This window comes from Carassius auratus, unplaced genomic scaffold (assembly GCF_003368295.1).
Source record: "Carassius auratus strain Wakin unplaced genomic scaffold, ASM336829v1 scaf_tig00001874, whole genome shotgun sequence".
In the NCBI taxonomy this organism is placed as follows: Eukaryota; Metazoa; Chordata; class Actinopteri; order Cypriniformes; family Cyprinidae; genus Carassius; species Carassius auratus.
Window position 1 is genome coordinate 1 of NW_020523410.1, and position 16752 is coordinate 16752.

Sequence of the window (16752 nt, forward strand, 5' to 3'; positions counted from 1 at the left end):
TAATGGATTCTGGGAACGTTTTGTCTTTTCACTTGTTCAATAGAGATGTATTTGCTCCAAAAATACTGCAAACATCTCTGAACCCAACTATGCCATGATTATATTTAGTTGCACTTATAACTTTGTTTTTTTCTGCCTGCTGTCATAACTCTATTAACGCAGACCTGTGGCTCATTTTAGGTTTCTACCAACCGAGGACCACTGCTAGACCTCGTACGGCAGCAGGATTTCAGCAAGAACCCACCTGATTGAATCAAGCGGTTCATGCGCAGGTAGCTGAGCGCCACCCTCATGATGGCAGCTTTGTCCAGGTGGAGGCGATACGTCGTGGAAGGGGTAGTGAGTGGGCCAGCTCATAAAACACCTCCGTCTCCTGACTCCTCCTACAGCGTGCCGCGTCACGTGAACGCACCTTCCGCTGCTCCATACTGGGCCTAAATAAGAAAAAACAAGAACAACACACTTATTTAAAATTGTCTCGGAATATCCAATCCTTAAACAGGAAGCTAAAGAAGAAAATCAAGTTTTTGCAATGTCATTGATAAATTAGCAGTTTCCACCGTTTTTCCAAATCCGAAAAAATTTGCACAATAACAGCAAAAAAACATTCTGTTCTTTCAAACTCTTACATCTTGTTCTTTGTTTCTCCTCAACAAAACTCCCCCAGCTGTAATTGGTGTGTTCTGGTGCTCTGTGTATCCTAGTCTCGCCAAAAAGTGAGCCCCAGATAAACTTTTCAAAATGAAGGGAGAAAGCCCTCAGTCTGTGCCTTTCACTCGCGCTCCCCTCCTCCACTGGCCTTAAGTATGTAGAAAAGGCCCTCCCCCAGGCTTCCTATCGGACAGAGACCCTCCCAGCCCTCGGTCTCTGACCTCCTTTGTGCTTTGAACAGGACTGAACTCTGCCGACCCTGACATTCCAAAATGACCCATCAAACAGTTGCCAAACTCTCAGCGCATACTTTTTTTCGGCATAATAAACAAACAGTTCCTTCAGATATATATGCATATTGGTGATTAGTTTCTTCTTTAAAGAGTCTTTGATTAATAGAAAGTTCAGAAAGACAGCATTTGTTTGTAATAGAAATCTTAATATAAAACATCTAAACTGCCAGTTTTGATCAATTTAATGCTCTATCCTCACTGAATAAAAGTATTAGTTTCTTTCCAAAGTAATCCATAACTAGTAAAACATTTAATCCAAACCCGTATGTCTAAAGTAAATGTCCTACTGTCAGAACATAATTAGCTCTCCTATCGGCATTGATTTATTGCGTTATTGTATTTCATGGTGCAGTAAACAGGACAGAAATGCCGTACAACATGTCTGCACAGGCTGGGCTCAAGCCTCACAGTTTCAGTCCGCACGTAGTCTGTGGTCAGTCAAGTCAGGCTCTGTACATACTTTGGTGTATCAAAAAAAAAAAAAAAAAAATACATACAACACTGTCAGGAAAAAGTCTGTATAAGGACTTGCACAGCCAGAATAAACAAACAGTCATGTATCACTGCCCTAGATTTGTAAGCACATGACTCTAATTATAACAACGGGGCATAAAACCAAGACAGCGATGTTGGAAAAAGAGCATTGAAGAACAGATAATTTGGTGAACAATAATAATGCCATTTTCACGGGAAATATTATGCCAAAAAAAAAAAAAAAAAAAAAAAAAAGGCTAAAGTCTTAAAACAGAACAATTCAATGCTAATCTGCCAAAGCTAAAATGGTTTGTTAAGTTTTTTTGTAAGCGGCACCCTATTAAAACAATGACGTCAAATAAAAAAAGCCTTTTGCTCTGAGTGACGAAAACTCAATTCAGATGATTATCCTTGTACAGTACATACTGTACAATCTTATCAAGATGGAAATCAGTTAACACAAGTTTTTATGTCAGAACAAAAAACTAAATGTAATAGACAAGCTGAAGCAAGACCCAGAATCCAATTTGAAGCCCCAGGCGACCACATCAGATTACACAATAATCCAGTCTCAGCCAGTGGTCACAGCGGGACAAACTCGTACAGAATGACCATCACTGAAACCTACCATAACCCCTTCTAAAAATACACCGAAAGAGCACATCCATCACATTTATGATGACTCTGGAGAGTTATTTATTCTGTAGGACTGTTAAAAAAAATTGTATTTCATCATTCATATATATATATATATATATATATATATATATATATATATATATATATATATATATATATATATATATATGAATGATGAAATACATGTACATGAATGTCGAGTGCAAACATTTAATCTTTGCCAAATATCATAATGCATATTTATTTGTCATACATTTGTACATTATAATGTTGTAATTCCTAAATTTACTAGTAGCATTTAAACAGACTGATTTCAATTTAGTGTTTGTTTGTAATGCTTGTGTTTTAAAAAAAAACCAATACTGAATGTTATAAATAAATAGCAATAAATATTTTACACACATATATATATATATATATATATATATATATATAAAAAACAATATTTGTTATTTTTATAAGATTGCTCCAGTTATCAGTGTCTCATGATTTTTCAGAAATCATTTTAATATGCTGATTTGTTGCTTAAGAAACATGTGCTATTATCAATATTAAAAAAGGTTTGTGGAAGCAACAACATTTATTTGAAATAGAAATATTTTGTATCATTACAGAGTATTTGTTTGTTTGTTTTTTTTGCTAAACTGCCCCCAGTGTTTTGAACCACCATGTAATGCAGTGAACGTGATCTTAACACTCTTGTGCCAAAGCTGCTGTAAATAAATTCAGGAACACAGTGTCCTTGAGCTACGTCACAACAGTCATGCCCAACCCTTGAGCTGGTTGTATGGTTAGGGATTTACTGTGAGTGTTATTATGCATTTTGGTAAAATGTCAACACCCCAAATCAGTGTTGGTGGAACTGGAAGTACGATACAACCCATCCCAGCCTGTTCAAACGAACTCCACTGAACCTCACGGGATAAAGGAGGAATGTTCATATGTCAGATGTTATACTGATTGATATGAAGCTGGCGGGTACATCAGCATATGAAGCTTTATGACTGTTATAGAGTTTGATGCATGGAGTAAATGTCACCTTATGACTTCAACCAGTACTTTAAAGCACCCAACTTTTCCTTTAAATGTAAAAAATTACAAAGTTACAATATTAATATGTCCATACCATGTGTCTGTATGTGAAAAGTCTTTGTTTTCTCATTTAGTCTGTTTCAGGAACACAGTGTTCTCTCTGCAAACTTGTGGTGGATATGCAGTGAATTTTTCTTTTCTTTACTTTTTCATCAGTCGTCAACCTTGTGGTATTAGTTAAGCGTGTCAGATGAATGTTATGGGACGTTTGTTTTCTATAGGACTGATTTTGTGATTCTTGCATGCTTATGCAGCTCTGGGACTCTTTCAAACTGCTCTGTTGAGACACATGCAGTTCCTCTGACTGGCTGAGCGAGCGAGGGTGTGTGAGAGGTTCAGCTAAGTTCGTTTGCACGGTGACGGGAGGGGGAGACAACGGGAGCCTTGCCAATAGTAAAGCTGAACACAGGCAGTAGTCTCTGCTATATCAAGACAGCAGAGAACAAAATGTTCTCTGGCCTATTTACTTCATACCGAATGTGTGTACTTCAGATATGTTGATAGATACAAAATACTTTTAGGAAGTCGGCATGTCTTGTGATGTGATGTGCCACTCATAATTTAAACAGCCTCATCATTCTTTTAGAATAAGCATACATAGCTTTCATGCGATTAATTGGTCTCACTTTATTTTAAATGTCTTTAACCACTATGTACTAACATTTAAATGAAACACAAACATATGCAGAATATATTACGTTTTTCTTCCATTAAAAAAATGCTCAAATGTTATGTTTTTGTAATTAATTGCTGAACACAATGTACCAAACAATTAATGTATTTTTGATGCCAGTACAAAGTATAGAATGTTTTGACTTTCAAAAATATGGCCATTAAAAGTATTTTTTTAAAGAAGAATAAAACAATTACATTAATAAATTACAATTACAAAACCTAAAGACAAACAATTTTCTTTAAATATTCACATAGACCAAAAATAAACCGTTAATAAAATTGTTTAAAGAAGATATAATGCTCTCTAAATAAAAGAAAGTTAGTTTAGATTCAAATACATTAGGCTGAAAATTCAAAAACTTAAGGAACATCATGTTTTGCATAAAAGAGGAACAACAGAAGTTGTTGTTTGGGCAAAATCTGATGAAATATGCTTTTCAAGCATTACTTCTGTAATATCATACACTGGGCAAAGTGGAACAATTTTGATAGTGCCACAATTTTCCTTAATTCACCCTTTTTGCGTCCTTACTTCTGTAAAGGTGCTCTTTATCATATCTTATTTATCAGCCAGCTGAATGTGAAAGGGTTAACCAGATTTCTTTATGAAACAGTAGTTATTAACAAACAGCTCATGGCATGGATTATGCAAGATTACAGTCATTTAGAACAAAGCTGCCATTACAGGACTTTATCATTAGTCTGAATGTGCAAACAGGAGCCAAGAACACAGTCTTCACTTCAAGCTGTTTTACTGACCATGTGGTCCGAAAGACCACTCGGACCTGTTTTTCTTGTTTAAAGGACGTTACTGGTACAAAACACATCACTTTTAAAACTTCAGAGTCTATGTTTATTATTTTAAACGCTGTTTACAATAAAACATATAGCCTATTGTCTTTACAAATATATGCAACAAACAATCACTCCGGCCAAAACAACCGCAATTTCAATACATTTCAAGATACATATGACAAAGAAAACAAGGACCTATTACTATGAGCTAAACCTAAAGCTAATATAAATTAGAACAATAACCGACTGCACGCTCATGAGGCCATGCATACATCGACCTGGTTTCCCCTTTTTTATCGCTTATTATTAAACCCACACGAAAAAAATGCTTATAAATATATAAATGCTCTAGTGAAACAAAGGCCTTACCTTTTCTTTGCTGCGTTCACCATCTCTCCAATTAAATCACTGCAATCCGAGTTTTGAGTTTTGTATTTGTAACGCTTGAATACACCACAGACACAACTGCCGTCTGCAGCTTGTTTATCTCTGCTCTGTTGGAGAGGGGCTCGACTCTGATCTTTGAATGTGGGCTGTGTGTCAAAATAAAAGTCACGGCGGGCATAGTCTTTCATCCTAAACAAATACAATCCTCTACTCTGTCTAAAATTATCATTGGTTTAAACAGGCAATATAGTGTGTTTTAAACACAAGTTAACTGCATATGAATGTTTAATGTAATAAATACAGAAAACAATAAGACAAAATCTGTCTATCATACATGCTCGCTGAATAATAAAATGTAAATAAATAAATAATAACGTAAAGTGCTTATACATATCAACGTAATATAACGAAAAGAAAAGAAAAGAAAAGAAAAGAAAAGAAAAGAAAAGAAAAGAAAAGAAAAGAAAAGAAAAGAAAAACTACATTTCCCTGTACTTCCTCTCGAATATTACACAAACAATATCCGGGTCAGATGAGGCGAATTTCCGCGCCTTTTCGTAGTCGAGATGGAAGAGAGGGTTGAACAACCTGCGATATTTCAGCTGTATTATCACATTATGGACTAAATGAAACTTTAATACGCGTGCTTCAAATGCAGACGATTTGGTGAGACAGGATAACATCAAAGTATGTTGCTTCCGTCCGACGTCGCCAGACTTGTGCTGGGTAAGTTCACTCTTGTTGTGTCTCTCTCTAGGAGAAGCTAGCGAGCTAATACTTAGTTCCTAATTACAATATATGTAATTATGAAATTTGTCTCCAAATCTGCTGAGTAGTGGTAAATATATAGACCATTACGAAACTGAGACAACTGTTTTGTTCTGAGCTCAGTCAGTGCGAGGCTGTGACGTGTCAAAATGCTGAGATGAGTGATAACAGTAATGACTGATTTATCTTATCTTATCTAAGTTATGTGTCATTTACTTTAAACTTTTAGGCTACCTGCAGCAAGAAGGGCTCACTGCCACAAGCCGAGCCTTCATCTATGAGAGTCCAAGCCTGAAGGAGTATGCGGAGCACAGCTCAGAGGACGGGCTCATCCCTGCCTGTGTGTTTGTATGTGTCGAGTTCATGATTGATAAACACCATGGTGGTAAACATCAATACATTACTGGTGTGTGTTAAGAAGAAATGCTTACTAGATAACATTTGTCGATTATTCTTTTTTTCAAGTCTCTTTTTGGAAAAAACCTGATTACGATTTTAAATGAATATGTTGCTGTTAAAGCAAAAGGTGAGTGCCCTTAAATGTAAATGATATGTTTTGAGATGCACAGTGGATCTGTTTTCATTGTAATCTGTTTGCCATTTCTTCTGCAGAAACAAGTCAAGAAAATCAAATCCCAGCTGTGATGACGTCATTATGGAAAAAGATTGACTCTACACTCAACCAAATCAAGTGAATTAATATTTGTTTACATTGAATGTTTTTTTTTTTTTTTTAAGTACCGTATTTATTAAAATCTTTCTGTATTGTCCACAGGTCTCTGCAGAATTCTCCTGCAGTGCAGCTGAATCAACGCCGTGAGTTTTGCTTATTGTTTGATAGAATCCGTGTTCTTGATGAATTGGATTTATTGAAATTAGGCAAATACATTATAATAGATATATAACACAAATATATCTACTGTTCAAAAGTCTTAGGTCACTAGTATTAAGTCGGTAGTAAATACCAGTTTACATTTCCAAACATTATTTTTGACAATAACTGTAATAATCCAGTGAGATTTTTGTTTGCACGAGGAGTCTGACAGTAGTCAGTGCTTCACACAGAGATCTGATCTCATCATCATCAGTCTGTCTGGAATAACATGAAGAAACAGAACAAACTGAGACAGACTCAATCCAGAAGAACTGTGGAAATGTTTTCAAAACACTTCAAGAAACCTGCAAAGCTACAGTACTGTGCAAAGTTTTAGCCCCTTTTGTTAAAATGCTGTTAAGTGAGGATGCAGTCAAAAATAATGCCATAAATAGATTTAACTTCTTTTAACTTAACTAAATTAAATCAACCTTTGGTGTGACCACACTATGTGTTGAAACAGGTTTTTGTCCTAGGTGCACTTGCATTGTTCTTCAGGTAGCTTTGCAGGTAAGTTTTGGAGATGGATAGAAATAACTGAATTAAAACCATTTTTTGTTGGTGAAAATACTAGTGGCCTAAGACTTTGAACAGTATTGTAAATATGGCACGGAATTTAAAAATATGTACACAATTAACACACACACTGCTGTTTAAAAATGTATGCTAATATTACTTATTTGATAAAAAAATACAGTAGAAACTGCATTATTTTAAATATTTCAAATATATATATATATTCATTTTTTCAATAGAACTTTTAGAAAGTATAGAATTTATTTGAAATAGTATTTTGTATCATTATAACTGACTTAACTGTCACATTTGATCAATTAAATGCATCCTTGCTTAATAAAAGGATTGATTTCTTTCAAAAATCTTACAGACTCCAAAACAACAGTATCGTAATTCAAATATATATTCTTTTTTTCTGAAACTAAGTGCGCACTATGAATAGCATTCAAAATATGAGGCGTCAACAAAGACCATTGTCGGCAACACAGTCTCCCATCATTGGGCTCCCGCCCGGGACTCCAGCAGTTCAGTGTGTCCCCAGCACTGTGTCCACCCCTCAAGGAATGCTGGGACATTCCACCCCAGTGTCTTACTCTTCCCAGCCTACCAGACCTTCCACTCTCTATCTTAGTCAGCCAGGTGAGTCCTGAAAAACATGTTTGAATCACACTTTTGTATGATTTAAGTAAAAAAAAATTCATTTTGCTATCTTACATCTTCATAGGGGAGTCACCGTTGCAGATACTGGTTACTGATAACAGGCTGAATCCAGGACCTTTGTCTCCAGCCCGCAGGAAATGGTAAGATGAGTGATGTCAACACCAGAAATATGTTGCAGTTTCCCTCTTTCTATCTTTTCCAGGTCAATCTGTAACTAGATCAATCTGTTTTGTGCTGCAGTGACTCGCCGAGGCGGAGAGGAGGTGGTCAGTTGGGTGCCAGCGGGATCAGCAGAGCCACCGTAGTGTCCAGCACTCTCATTGTGGAATCTCAAAGTGAAGAAACCGGGACGGAGAACTTATCTGTGAGTCAGGCTGATTCATTTCTCAAATTTTCTTTTTTTTCATTACTTCTGTGTAATTGACAATCTTTTTTTTTTCTTTTCTTTTTTTTTTTAACAGCAAATAGTTATAGAAAATGCCAGGGAAAAAATTCTCAGCGATAGATCCTTACAAGAAAAACTTGCTGAAAACATCAACAAAATCTTGGCAAGGTAAATGCTAAATAATAGGCAAGGAACAACTTAAAAATACATTAAGAAAACAACAACATTAAAATCTTACTGAACTGATGTTGTATTATCACTTTAACAGTGATAATAGTCCTCAGACATCAAAAGCTGCCTGCAGCACTGTGGAACAAGAGCAGTCGATTGATGAAATCCTGGGCCTCCAGGTGTGTGAATGCACATCTTTTATTGTTTGTTTTGAATATGTTGATAGCCAAATCAACCCTTAACCTGTAAAATTGTTTTAGGGGGAAATTCATATGTCTGATGATGCCATCCAAGACATATTGGTGCAGACAGAGTCAGACCCAGCATTTCAGGCACTCTTTGACCTCTTTGACTGTGGTAGGTTTAAGCAAATTCTGCTATTAAAGCCAAACTGATTTTTTTATTATTTGTAAGGTCTCACTGATCACCTTTCATATTGTTTGAAGGGAAAAGTAAAACGGCTGAAGGCAGTGAACAGGCTGATGGGAGCTTCAGTACTTGCACCAGCGCACAAGAGAGCGATGAGACCGGGCATGTAGACAGAGCTCCTGAAACCGGTAAGATGGCTCGGCTTTACTTTGTACATTTAATGTGTGTACATTTAATTATATGAACAATTAGGGGTGTGGAACCTTAATAAAAATAATATCTCGATATTTCTGGGATTTTATAGTTAACGATAATTAGACTATATTTTGAGTGTGTTGTTGTTTGAGTGTGTGCTCACATGATCTTAATATAATTTCTATTAATTCTCCACTGAATTATGTAATCTGTAGTGTCCATTTTCTTCCCTATTTATTATTATTATTTTTAAACATGAGTGAAATCTATTTCTACACATGAAATATGAAAGCAAATAGAAATGATTATGATGAAATATTTTCTGTATGTGTTGTATGCTTCTCATTACATGTTACATTTATAACATTAAAGGACGTTTATGATCATAAGCAGTGTGGCATTATTAAACACAAAGAGTGCTTTTCTGCCTATTAAAGAATCAAAATACTGAATATCGAAAATTTAAAGTTTTTTTTTTAAGAAGTCTCCTCTGCTCACCGTAACTGATAATCTGATCAAAAATACACTACAACAGTAATATAATGAAATATTACAATTTACAAATAGTTTTTTTCATATATATATTTCAGTAAAATATATATTTGTATAAAATATATTTTAGATCTCAATATATTTTTAAATAATTTATTCGTTATGGCAAATTTTCAACAGCCATTACTTCAGTCAAGATCTCTCACAAATGATTCTAATATGCTTATTTGATGCTTGGGAAACCTTTCTTATCAGTGTTAAAAACATGTTGTTTTTGGGAAACTGTGATAGATTTGTTTCAAAATTCTTTGATGAAATAGAATTTCATCCTTGTTGAATACAAGTATTTTCTTTAAAAAAAAAAAATCTCACTGACCTCTAACTTTTCATTCCAGAGACAATATATTGTATTGTATATTGTATGATTGTATGATTTTATTTATGATTTTAAGGCACTGGACCGGAGGATTCCACATCAGGAGGAGAAAGTAGGGTACAAAACCTAATCACCCAATCTGAGTCAAAAAGCAAAAATAAATCATCCAGCCTTTGTAATGCGACAAAGTCTGCTTCTACAGCTTTGCAGCCACGTATTGTAACCAAACAAACTGCACAAGGATCCACAAACTCCAAAAGAGGACTAGCCAGGACTAGAGTTTTATCTGGTAATAAACAATCCAAAGGGGACACTTCAACTTCTTCAAATTTGAACGATAAAGCAGATTCACGTCCAGCTGACCAAACCGTATCAAGCTCTTCTTTGACAGAGGAAGGACTTGGCATGGAGATAGATGAACCAGAAAATGAAGCTTCTGAGAGTGTTAATATCCAGCTAGTTACTCTGGAAAGCCTAGACGCCAACGAAACATCAAATCACAATAAAAGCAGTCAAGTTCCTGTTTCAAGTAAGACATTGCAAACCACATCCACAACTGAAACATCAAATAGCGCATCTGTGAATGAGTCTGGGAGAGTGGCAGGAATGACCATTGGACAGGATGAAGATATGGGAACCTCTTTATCCATTCAAAGTTACACCGTGCCCTCATCTTGCTTGCCTCAACCTGACACAGACATCATATCTGTTAAAACGGCTTCTCCACCCTCTACAAACAAGACGCCTTCAACTCCTTCCAGCACTCAAACTCAGTCCAGTACTGTCAAAAGCAATCTTCCTACATCACATGCTTCATCTATCACCGCTACGCCATGCATTTCTGATGCCCCAGCCAGGGATCCTGATCCCATTAAGACTGTTTCTCTAAAAATCATCATCAGTGATGAGCAGGACAAGGTCTCAACTGATGCAGCACTGAACCAGGCAGTTTCCAGCATCACCAGTGACCACATCCCCACCATCTTCCTGTCCACTCCTGCCAAATCACCTGCCAAGACTTTGGCCACAACCTCTGCGGTCATAACACAAGAGGAAACTGCTCAAGCTGTGAGCTGCTTACAGGGGGTAGAGGGAGTTGGATCATTCGGAACACCTACGAGGAGTGTGCAGAGTAGTGGACAGTCTGCGTTGGGACGTCCTGCAGGTCAGGAAACCGGTTTTATTCAGCTGTTGCAAGCTAACCCCACCTTTGGGCCTGCAAACAGCCTTTTTATCGTAACCGATCCGGCTGCTTCCGAGCAGCGGTCAAATGTTGTGCTGTTTCCAAGTAATGTGCCTCAAGGGACCGTGTCTTCAATGCCGAATGTGGTAACGACTCCACCTCGCCAGAGGACTGTGGTGTCCATGGGAGCAAATGTCTCTCAGACCTATTCGCCTGGTGAGTGAAGAGGTAGTTTGATTATATAAGGCTTTTATTTAGGTTGTATGTTTCTGTGTTTATGTTGAGATACTCATTTGCAGACTTTATTCTTTTAAGGGATTAAGGGTGCATGTTTGAAATTCCAATTGATAATTTTTTTAGGCTCCACAATCATCATATCTTCTCCAGTTCAGCCCATGTTACAAAATGTGATGCTTCCAGTATCTGTAATGGGGCAAAATACTGGAAAACTGGCAGTCCTTCCGAATCAGGTTAGTAACTTTGAAGTGTACAGGTTTTGTGACAGAATAATAGTTTTATTCTATTTATAATTACTATATATTTTATTATTATTAGTATTATTATTATTATTATTATTATTATTATTTTTTTTTTACAGATGTTGACTTTGCCATGTTCAGCCACTGTAAGGCAGCCTGCAAAAGTAATTTCTCAACATAAATTGGCACCCAAGGAAAACACAGACATGAGTAAGATGTTTTTTATTCTATTTTTAATATATTAAATATTGATAGAAATGTATGTATGTGTGTTTATGTATGTGTGTTTATGTATGTGTGTGTGTGTGTATATATATATATATATATATACATATATACACATATATATATATATATATATATATATATATATATACATATACATATACACATATATATATATATATATATACATATACATATACATATATATATATATATATACACATATACATATATATATATATATACACATATACATATATATATATACACATATACATATATATATATATATATACACATATACATATATATATATATATATATACACATATACATATATATATATATATACACATATACATATATATATATATACATACATGCATACATACATACATACATACACTCACCAACCACTTTATGTACGTACACCTGTTCAATTGCTTGGTAACACAAATTGGCCAAGGGGCTAATCACACTAATGACTCAAGACAGTTAACAAAACGATGCACTTCACTGTGCTGAGCGAGAGAGCGCTTTTCTGCTGTCTTCAAGTGATATCGGAAATTTCCTGTCTCCCTCTTGTGAAGTCATGATTATGAGCATGATGCATTCTTTTGCTAAAAATAGTGAAAAGTACTGATCAACATCCCACCCCTTCTGTGACCCATGGTTTGTCTGTATTTGTATTCCGAGCCAGTGAGCAATGGACTTTCAAAATGATAATAATCATAAAAAACTGCTTTAACTTTTGACGCTCTAGCGGTTAATAAACAGAACTGCTTGCGTCTTGCGGAAGAACATCGTAGCCGGAACTACTTCTCTCTGTTTATGTCTATGAAGAATCACAAAGGTACTGGGTTACTCCGCCGCGGTACCCCCGAAGCAATCTAAAATAGTCCGAATATAAACACTTATTATAGGTGCACCCTAGTGATTCAGGACCAGCTAAAAACACGGTTTGGTTCCACGATTTTGAAACAAAGTTTCGGACCGCAGCTCTGATTGGTTGTTTCTTAACGGGAGCGATGTATTTTCTGCAAATGGCAATAGGACCACTGGAAAGGAGCCAGAGGAGCTTGATTTTTTTCACAGATTATCTGTCTCATATTCTACTGTCAGGACATAATGACAGGTTTAACAAATATGTAAAATAATATATTTTTACAAAAGTTACCTACTGCAGCTTTAAGTGTTAACCTGCCCAGTCCTTGTATAAATATAATGTAGTTTTGTATTATGCTAAAACATTGATTAATGTTTCCAGAGATTTAAATTCTGACTAGATTCTTAAAATACAATTTTTTTTCACTAGCATAATTTGAAATGTTCTTTAGCAACTTGTTTTATCTGAAAGTTATGTTTTTTTGTAATGCACGTATCTGGATTATTCAACAATGTAATGACTTGTTTGCTGATTTTCAGCTAAAACTGGCACACCTGGGTCTGGTCAAGTGCTTCCCCAGACCTCTGAGCAACAAAAAAGTGTGAGCGCAACAAGTCCCAGCCATCGGCGGATACTTTGCTTTGACATCACACCTGAAGTCACTGAAGCCGGCCAGAATTCTTTACAGACAAGCACACTCACATCCTCTGCGGTTACTTCCTCTCCAGCTCAGCAGGTTCAGGAAGAAGCTACACACACTGAACCGAAACAGCCTTTAGTTTCTGATACCCGCAAAAGAAGAATAGAAACCGTTAGGTTGCCAGAATTAAATCCCAAAGCGGGTATAAAGAACTCTGAAAAAGTCACCATATTTCATCAACAAAAAGAAGCCCCAAAAAGCAAAGTAACTGAAAGGGGACCAAATCCAATTGTATTATCAAATGCCAAGTCTTCCAACAAAACTGCCATTGAGCTAGAGGCTCTCATTAGATCAGAATCACCCAAAAAATCACAAGCATCACAGAAGGAAGATGGCAGAGTGGTTTCAAAATCATCTGCTCCAGGGATAAAGCAGAAGCCATCAGGCAACACAAAGGACAACAACAAAGAAGAATCTCATGAAAAGAAGCAGTTAAAACCAGCAGAAACATCCTCGGAAAATAATTCCTTACAGAACTCTCCAGGCATCACTGCAAATAAAGAAAATGAGCTGGGGAGCTGTCAGACACCTGTCCACCCCACTGAGGATCTCACACCTTTTACGGAAAAATCTACAGCACCAGAATCAAGCAGCTCCAGTAAAACCTTATCCAAGACAAGCCCTCTACCTAAACAGGCTGTTGAGATGCTGCAGGACATACAAGGCCAGGCTCCCGCAGCCACTCCACCGAAGAGACCGGTGGCCGGATGTCCAGATCTCCCGCTCCCGAGAACTCCTGGACCAGGACGTGCACAGGAGGAGCTGACGGATGGATTGAGAACCCCGTCCCGACAAAGGCTCAGGAGGGAGGGTGAAAGCACACCGAGGCATCTTCCCCCTCCCGCCACACCTGACATCCCCTCCTGCAGTCCTGCCAGCGAGGCGGGGAGTGAGAACAGCATCAACATGGCCGCCCACACTCTCATGATCCTGTCACGCGCCGCCAGGACAGGAGGTCCTCTGAAAGACAGCTTGCGTCAAGAGGAGGCCAGTGCTGGGAAATCTGCCATCCCCAAAGGAAAGAAGCGAAAGCAAATTGAATCGAGCCCTCCTGCAAAGAAAGAGTTACAGCTTTCCAGCTCCTCAAGCAGTCAAAAGAAATCAAAGGTGAGCTGATATTTTATTGGTTATTTGTAAAAATATATCAGGGGTCGACATTAAGTGTTCTATCAGGTATTATTTTTATCAGCATATTTTTGATATTTGCCTTAAATTGATTGCTGTTACACAGATAATATTTTCCTAAACTTCTTAAATGTTCATGTCTCTATTTGCGTTGAATTCTTACATGTGATCAATAATTGTTAGAATAATAAGACTATGATTGTTACTATTCAAATGAAATCAGTATCAACAAACTCCATCTGTCCAAATGCATAAGTAATGTTATTAGATTCATGTTTTACTTTTTTGACATACAAATATGAAATGATGAAAACATGCAATGATACTTTTAAATATGAAATCAAACCACCAGTAGATGGTGTCAAGTCACTTTCTTAATGAGGGAATCTTTGATTCAACCGATTCATTAAAATGGCTGATTCATTCAATAAATTAAGCATGTAACCGTTTTTATAAATGGCTCACTGAATCATTGACTCATTTAAAAATTAATAGTTTAGTAACAAAAGATTTGTGTGTTGCTCGCAGATGTGCGACTGTTCTGCTGTGGCTTTGCTTAGAACTATTTTTGTTAGCGAAATGGAGCAAAAATGATACATAATGTATAAAATTTATATATATATATATATATATTCCTATTTCCTATTATATATAACTTCCTATTTCTTGTTTATGAAGTAGTGATTACGAGCTTGTTGCATTCCTTTCTGTTAAAAATATAAAATGCTAATACTTAAAATATCTAAATAATTTGATCGGGAGCATCCCCTCCTGTGATCCATGATTTGTCTGTATGTTTATTGACAGCAATGGACTTTAGATAAACTATGTTAATGTGCGATAAAATAATTTATGCGATGATAATGCGTTAACTTGCCCAGCCCTAATTTTTAGTTGTAAAACTACTCCGTATGAATACTTTTCAGTACTAAATCAGTTAATATATAATGCTAAAATCTAAATCAAGTCACTATTGGCTGAATGCAATTTCCACCAAAAAAGCATCTCAGACCAGTTATTTATTCCATTTCTATACCTATACCATTCAATTAATATGTGTCTTGCCTAGACAAAAGGCAGTAAGCCGTGAGTCAGCTCATGGCAGTCCAGCCAATCGGAGAAGTTGGACTCATTTTTGTCTATTTGTGTACTTCATCATGCATCATCTGATATGTTAACGTTGCTCGGCTGAATTCCTTTTTATTTTTCAGAAACCCAAGAAGCTGCTGGACTCCTTTCCTGAAGACTTGGACGTTGATAAATTCCTGTCATCCCTGCACTATGACGAGTAGTGACGCGGAGGACGAGCCGTGCTGCTGGCCACCATTTCAGGGACATAACAAGCCATGTGTGCTACTGAGAGCGATAAAACCAGTCTATTCAGTAGTACCCATTCTGAATAGCTGCTTTCTGGTTTACCTCCAGGATGTGAGATATTGTACATAGACACCATATTAGCCTAATAATCATATTCATACATTTAAGATGCTCATATGAAGGTTTCATTTGCAAAAACGGCTAACCCCATTTTTAACAATTCTCAAAAATTGTGTTTTTTCAATGCGTGTTCCAATTAATCTCAATCAAACTGCATTTGTGTTATTTTGACTAGGTTAAAAAAATAACTTAAAGACAATCTAACAATAAAAACATGATTTTAAAAACTTTGTTTTTGCAAATAAACTCTTTGTATACAGGCCCAAACTAATTAAGCACTCTTCAAAGCAAACAAGAAAATAATTTAAGACTAAACTGTTATTTTTGACTGTATTTGTGGAAGAGTGTCAGTTGAGCTGCTCCATTTCAACCAGCTGTTATTTAGTTTGTTGTCTTTTATATCTTCCATCAACTGCACCATGTGACTACATTTCTGTAAACATTTTCAAGAGAGATGATTTCCTTTGTACCGCCTCTAGGTGGTATTCTTCCTTTACACTATGGAAGGAGAAGTTGAACGTTATTGTTTTCTGTCCTTTAGATGGTTAATTGTATGATGTATTTTAATAAATCACTATTTGATTGAATATTGTATGTCCAGCTGTGGCGTATTCATATGGAGCAGCCCTTCAGCAGTTGAATGCTCGGCTTGACTGAACACCTAGATCTCATTTTTCTTTAACGATACATTTCCTTTGATCATAATATGTATTGAGCAGCAAATCAGCCTATTAGAATGATTTCTGAAGGATCGTGTGACACTAAAGACTGAAGTGATAATTGAAAATACAAAAGTTATTTTTTAAAAGTGCAATAATGTTTTTACTGTATTTTTAATTAAATACATAATTGGTGAGCACAAATAGATTTTCTAATATACTGTTACTCAACAGGATTTGGTAAAC

General features: G+C 36.3%; 1 protein-coding gene across 2 annotated transcripts; it reads left to right on the forward strand.

Moving 5' to 3' along the window:
- The first annotated feature begins 5518 nt into the window (after positions 1-5518).
- LOC113069624 (protein NPAT-like) lies at positions 5519-16441 on the forward strand. Of its 2 annotated transcripts, none has more exons than XM_026242791.1 (17): positions 5519-5732; positions 6004-6180; positions 6295-6300; positions 6387-6465; positions 6550-6590; positions 7591-7803; positions 7889-7964; positions 8065-8188; positions 8286-8377; positions 8478-8559; positions 8641-8737; positions 8827-8937; positions 9889-11211; positions 11356-11465; positions 11594-11684; positions 13125-14392; positions 15622-16441. In XM_026242791.1, exons 1-17 carry the CDS (start codon positions 5696-5698, stop codon positions 15700-15702), a joined length of 4008 nt encoding a protein of 1335 aa, XP_026098576.1. In that variant the 5' UTR covers positions 5519-5695; the 3' UTR covers positions 15703-16441. The 2 variants fall into 2 exon arrangements, with proteins under 2 accessions (XP_026098576.1, XP_026098577.1); XM_026242792.1 differs by having other exon boundaries at positions 5520-5732; positions 6004-6122; positions 6240-6300.
- Positions 16442-16752: the final 311 nt, after the last annotated feature.

Excerpts from the sequence above, each read along its gene's own strand:
- LOC113069624 (XM_026242791.1), top strand. The coding sequence starts at position 5,696 with ATGTTGCTTCCGTCCGACGTCGCCAGACTTGTGCTGG. Across the intron at positions 6,466-6,549 it reads TCTACACTCAACCAAATCAA|GTCTCTGCAGAATTCTCCTG; the intron begins GTGAATTAATAT and ends TATTGTCCACAG. Across the intron at positions 8,189-8,285 it reads CCGGGACGGAGAACTTATCT|CAAATAGTTATAGAAAATGC; the intron begins GTGAGTCAGGCT and ends TTTTTTTAACAG.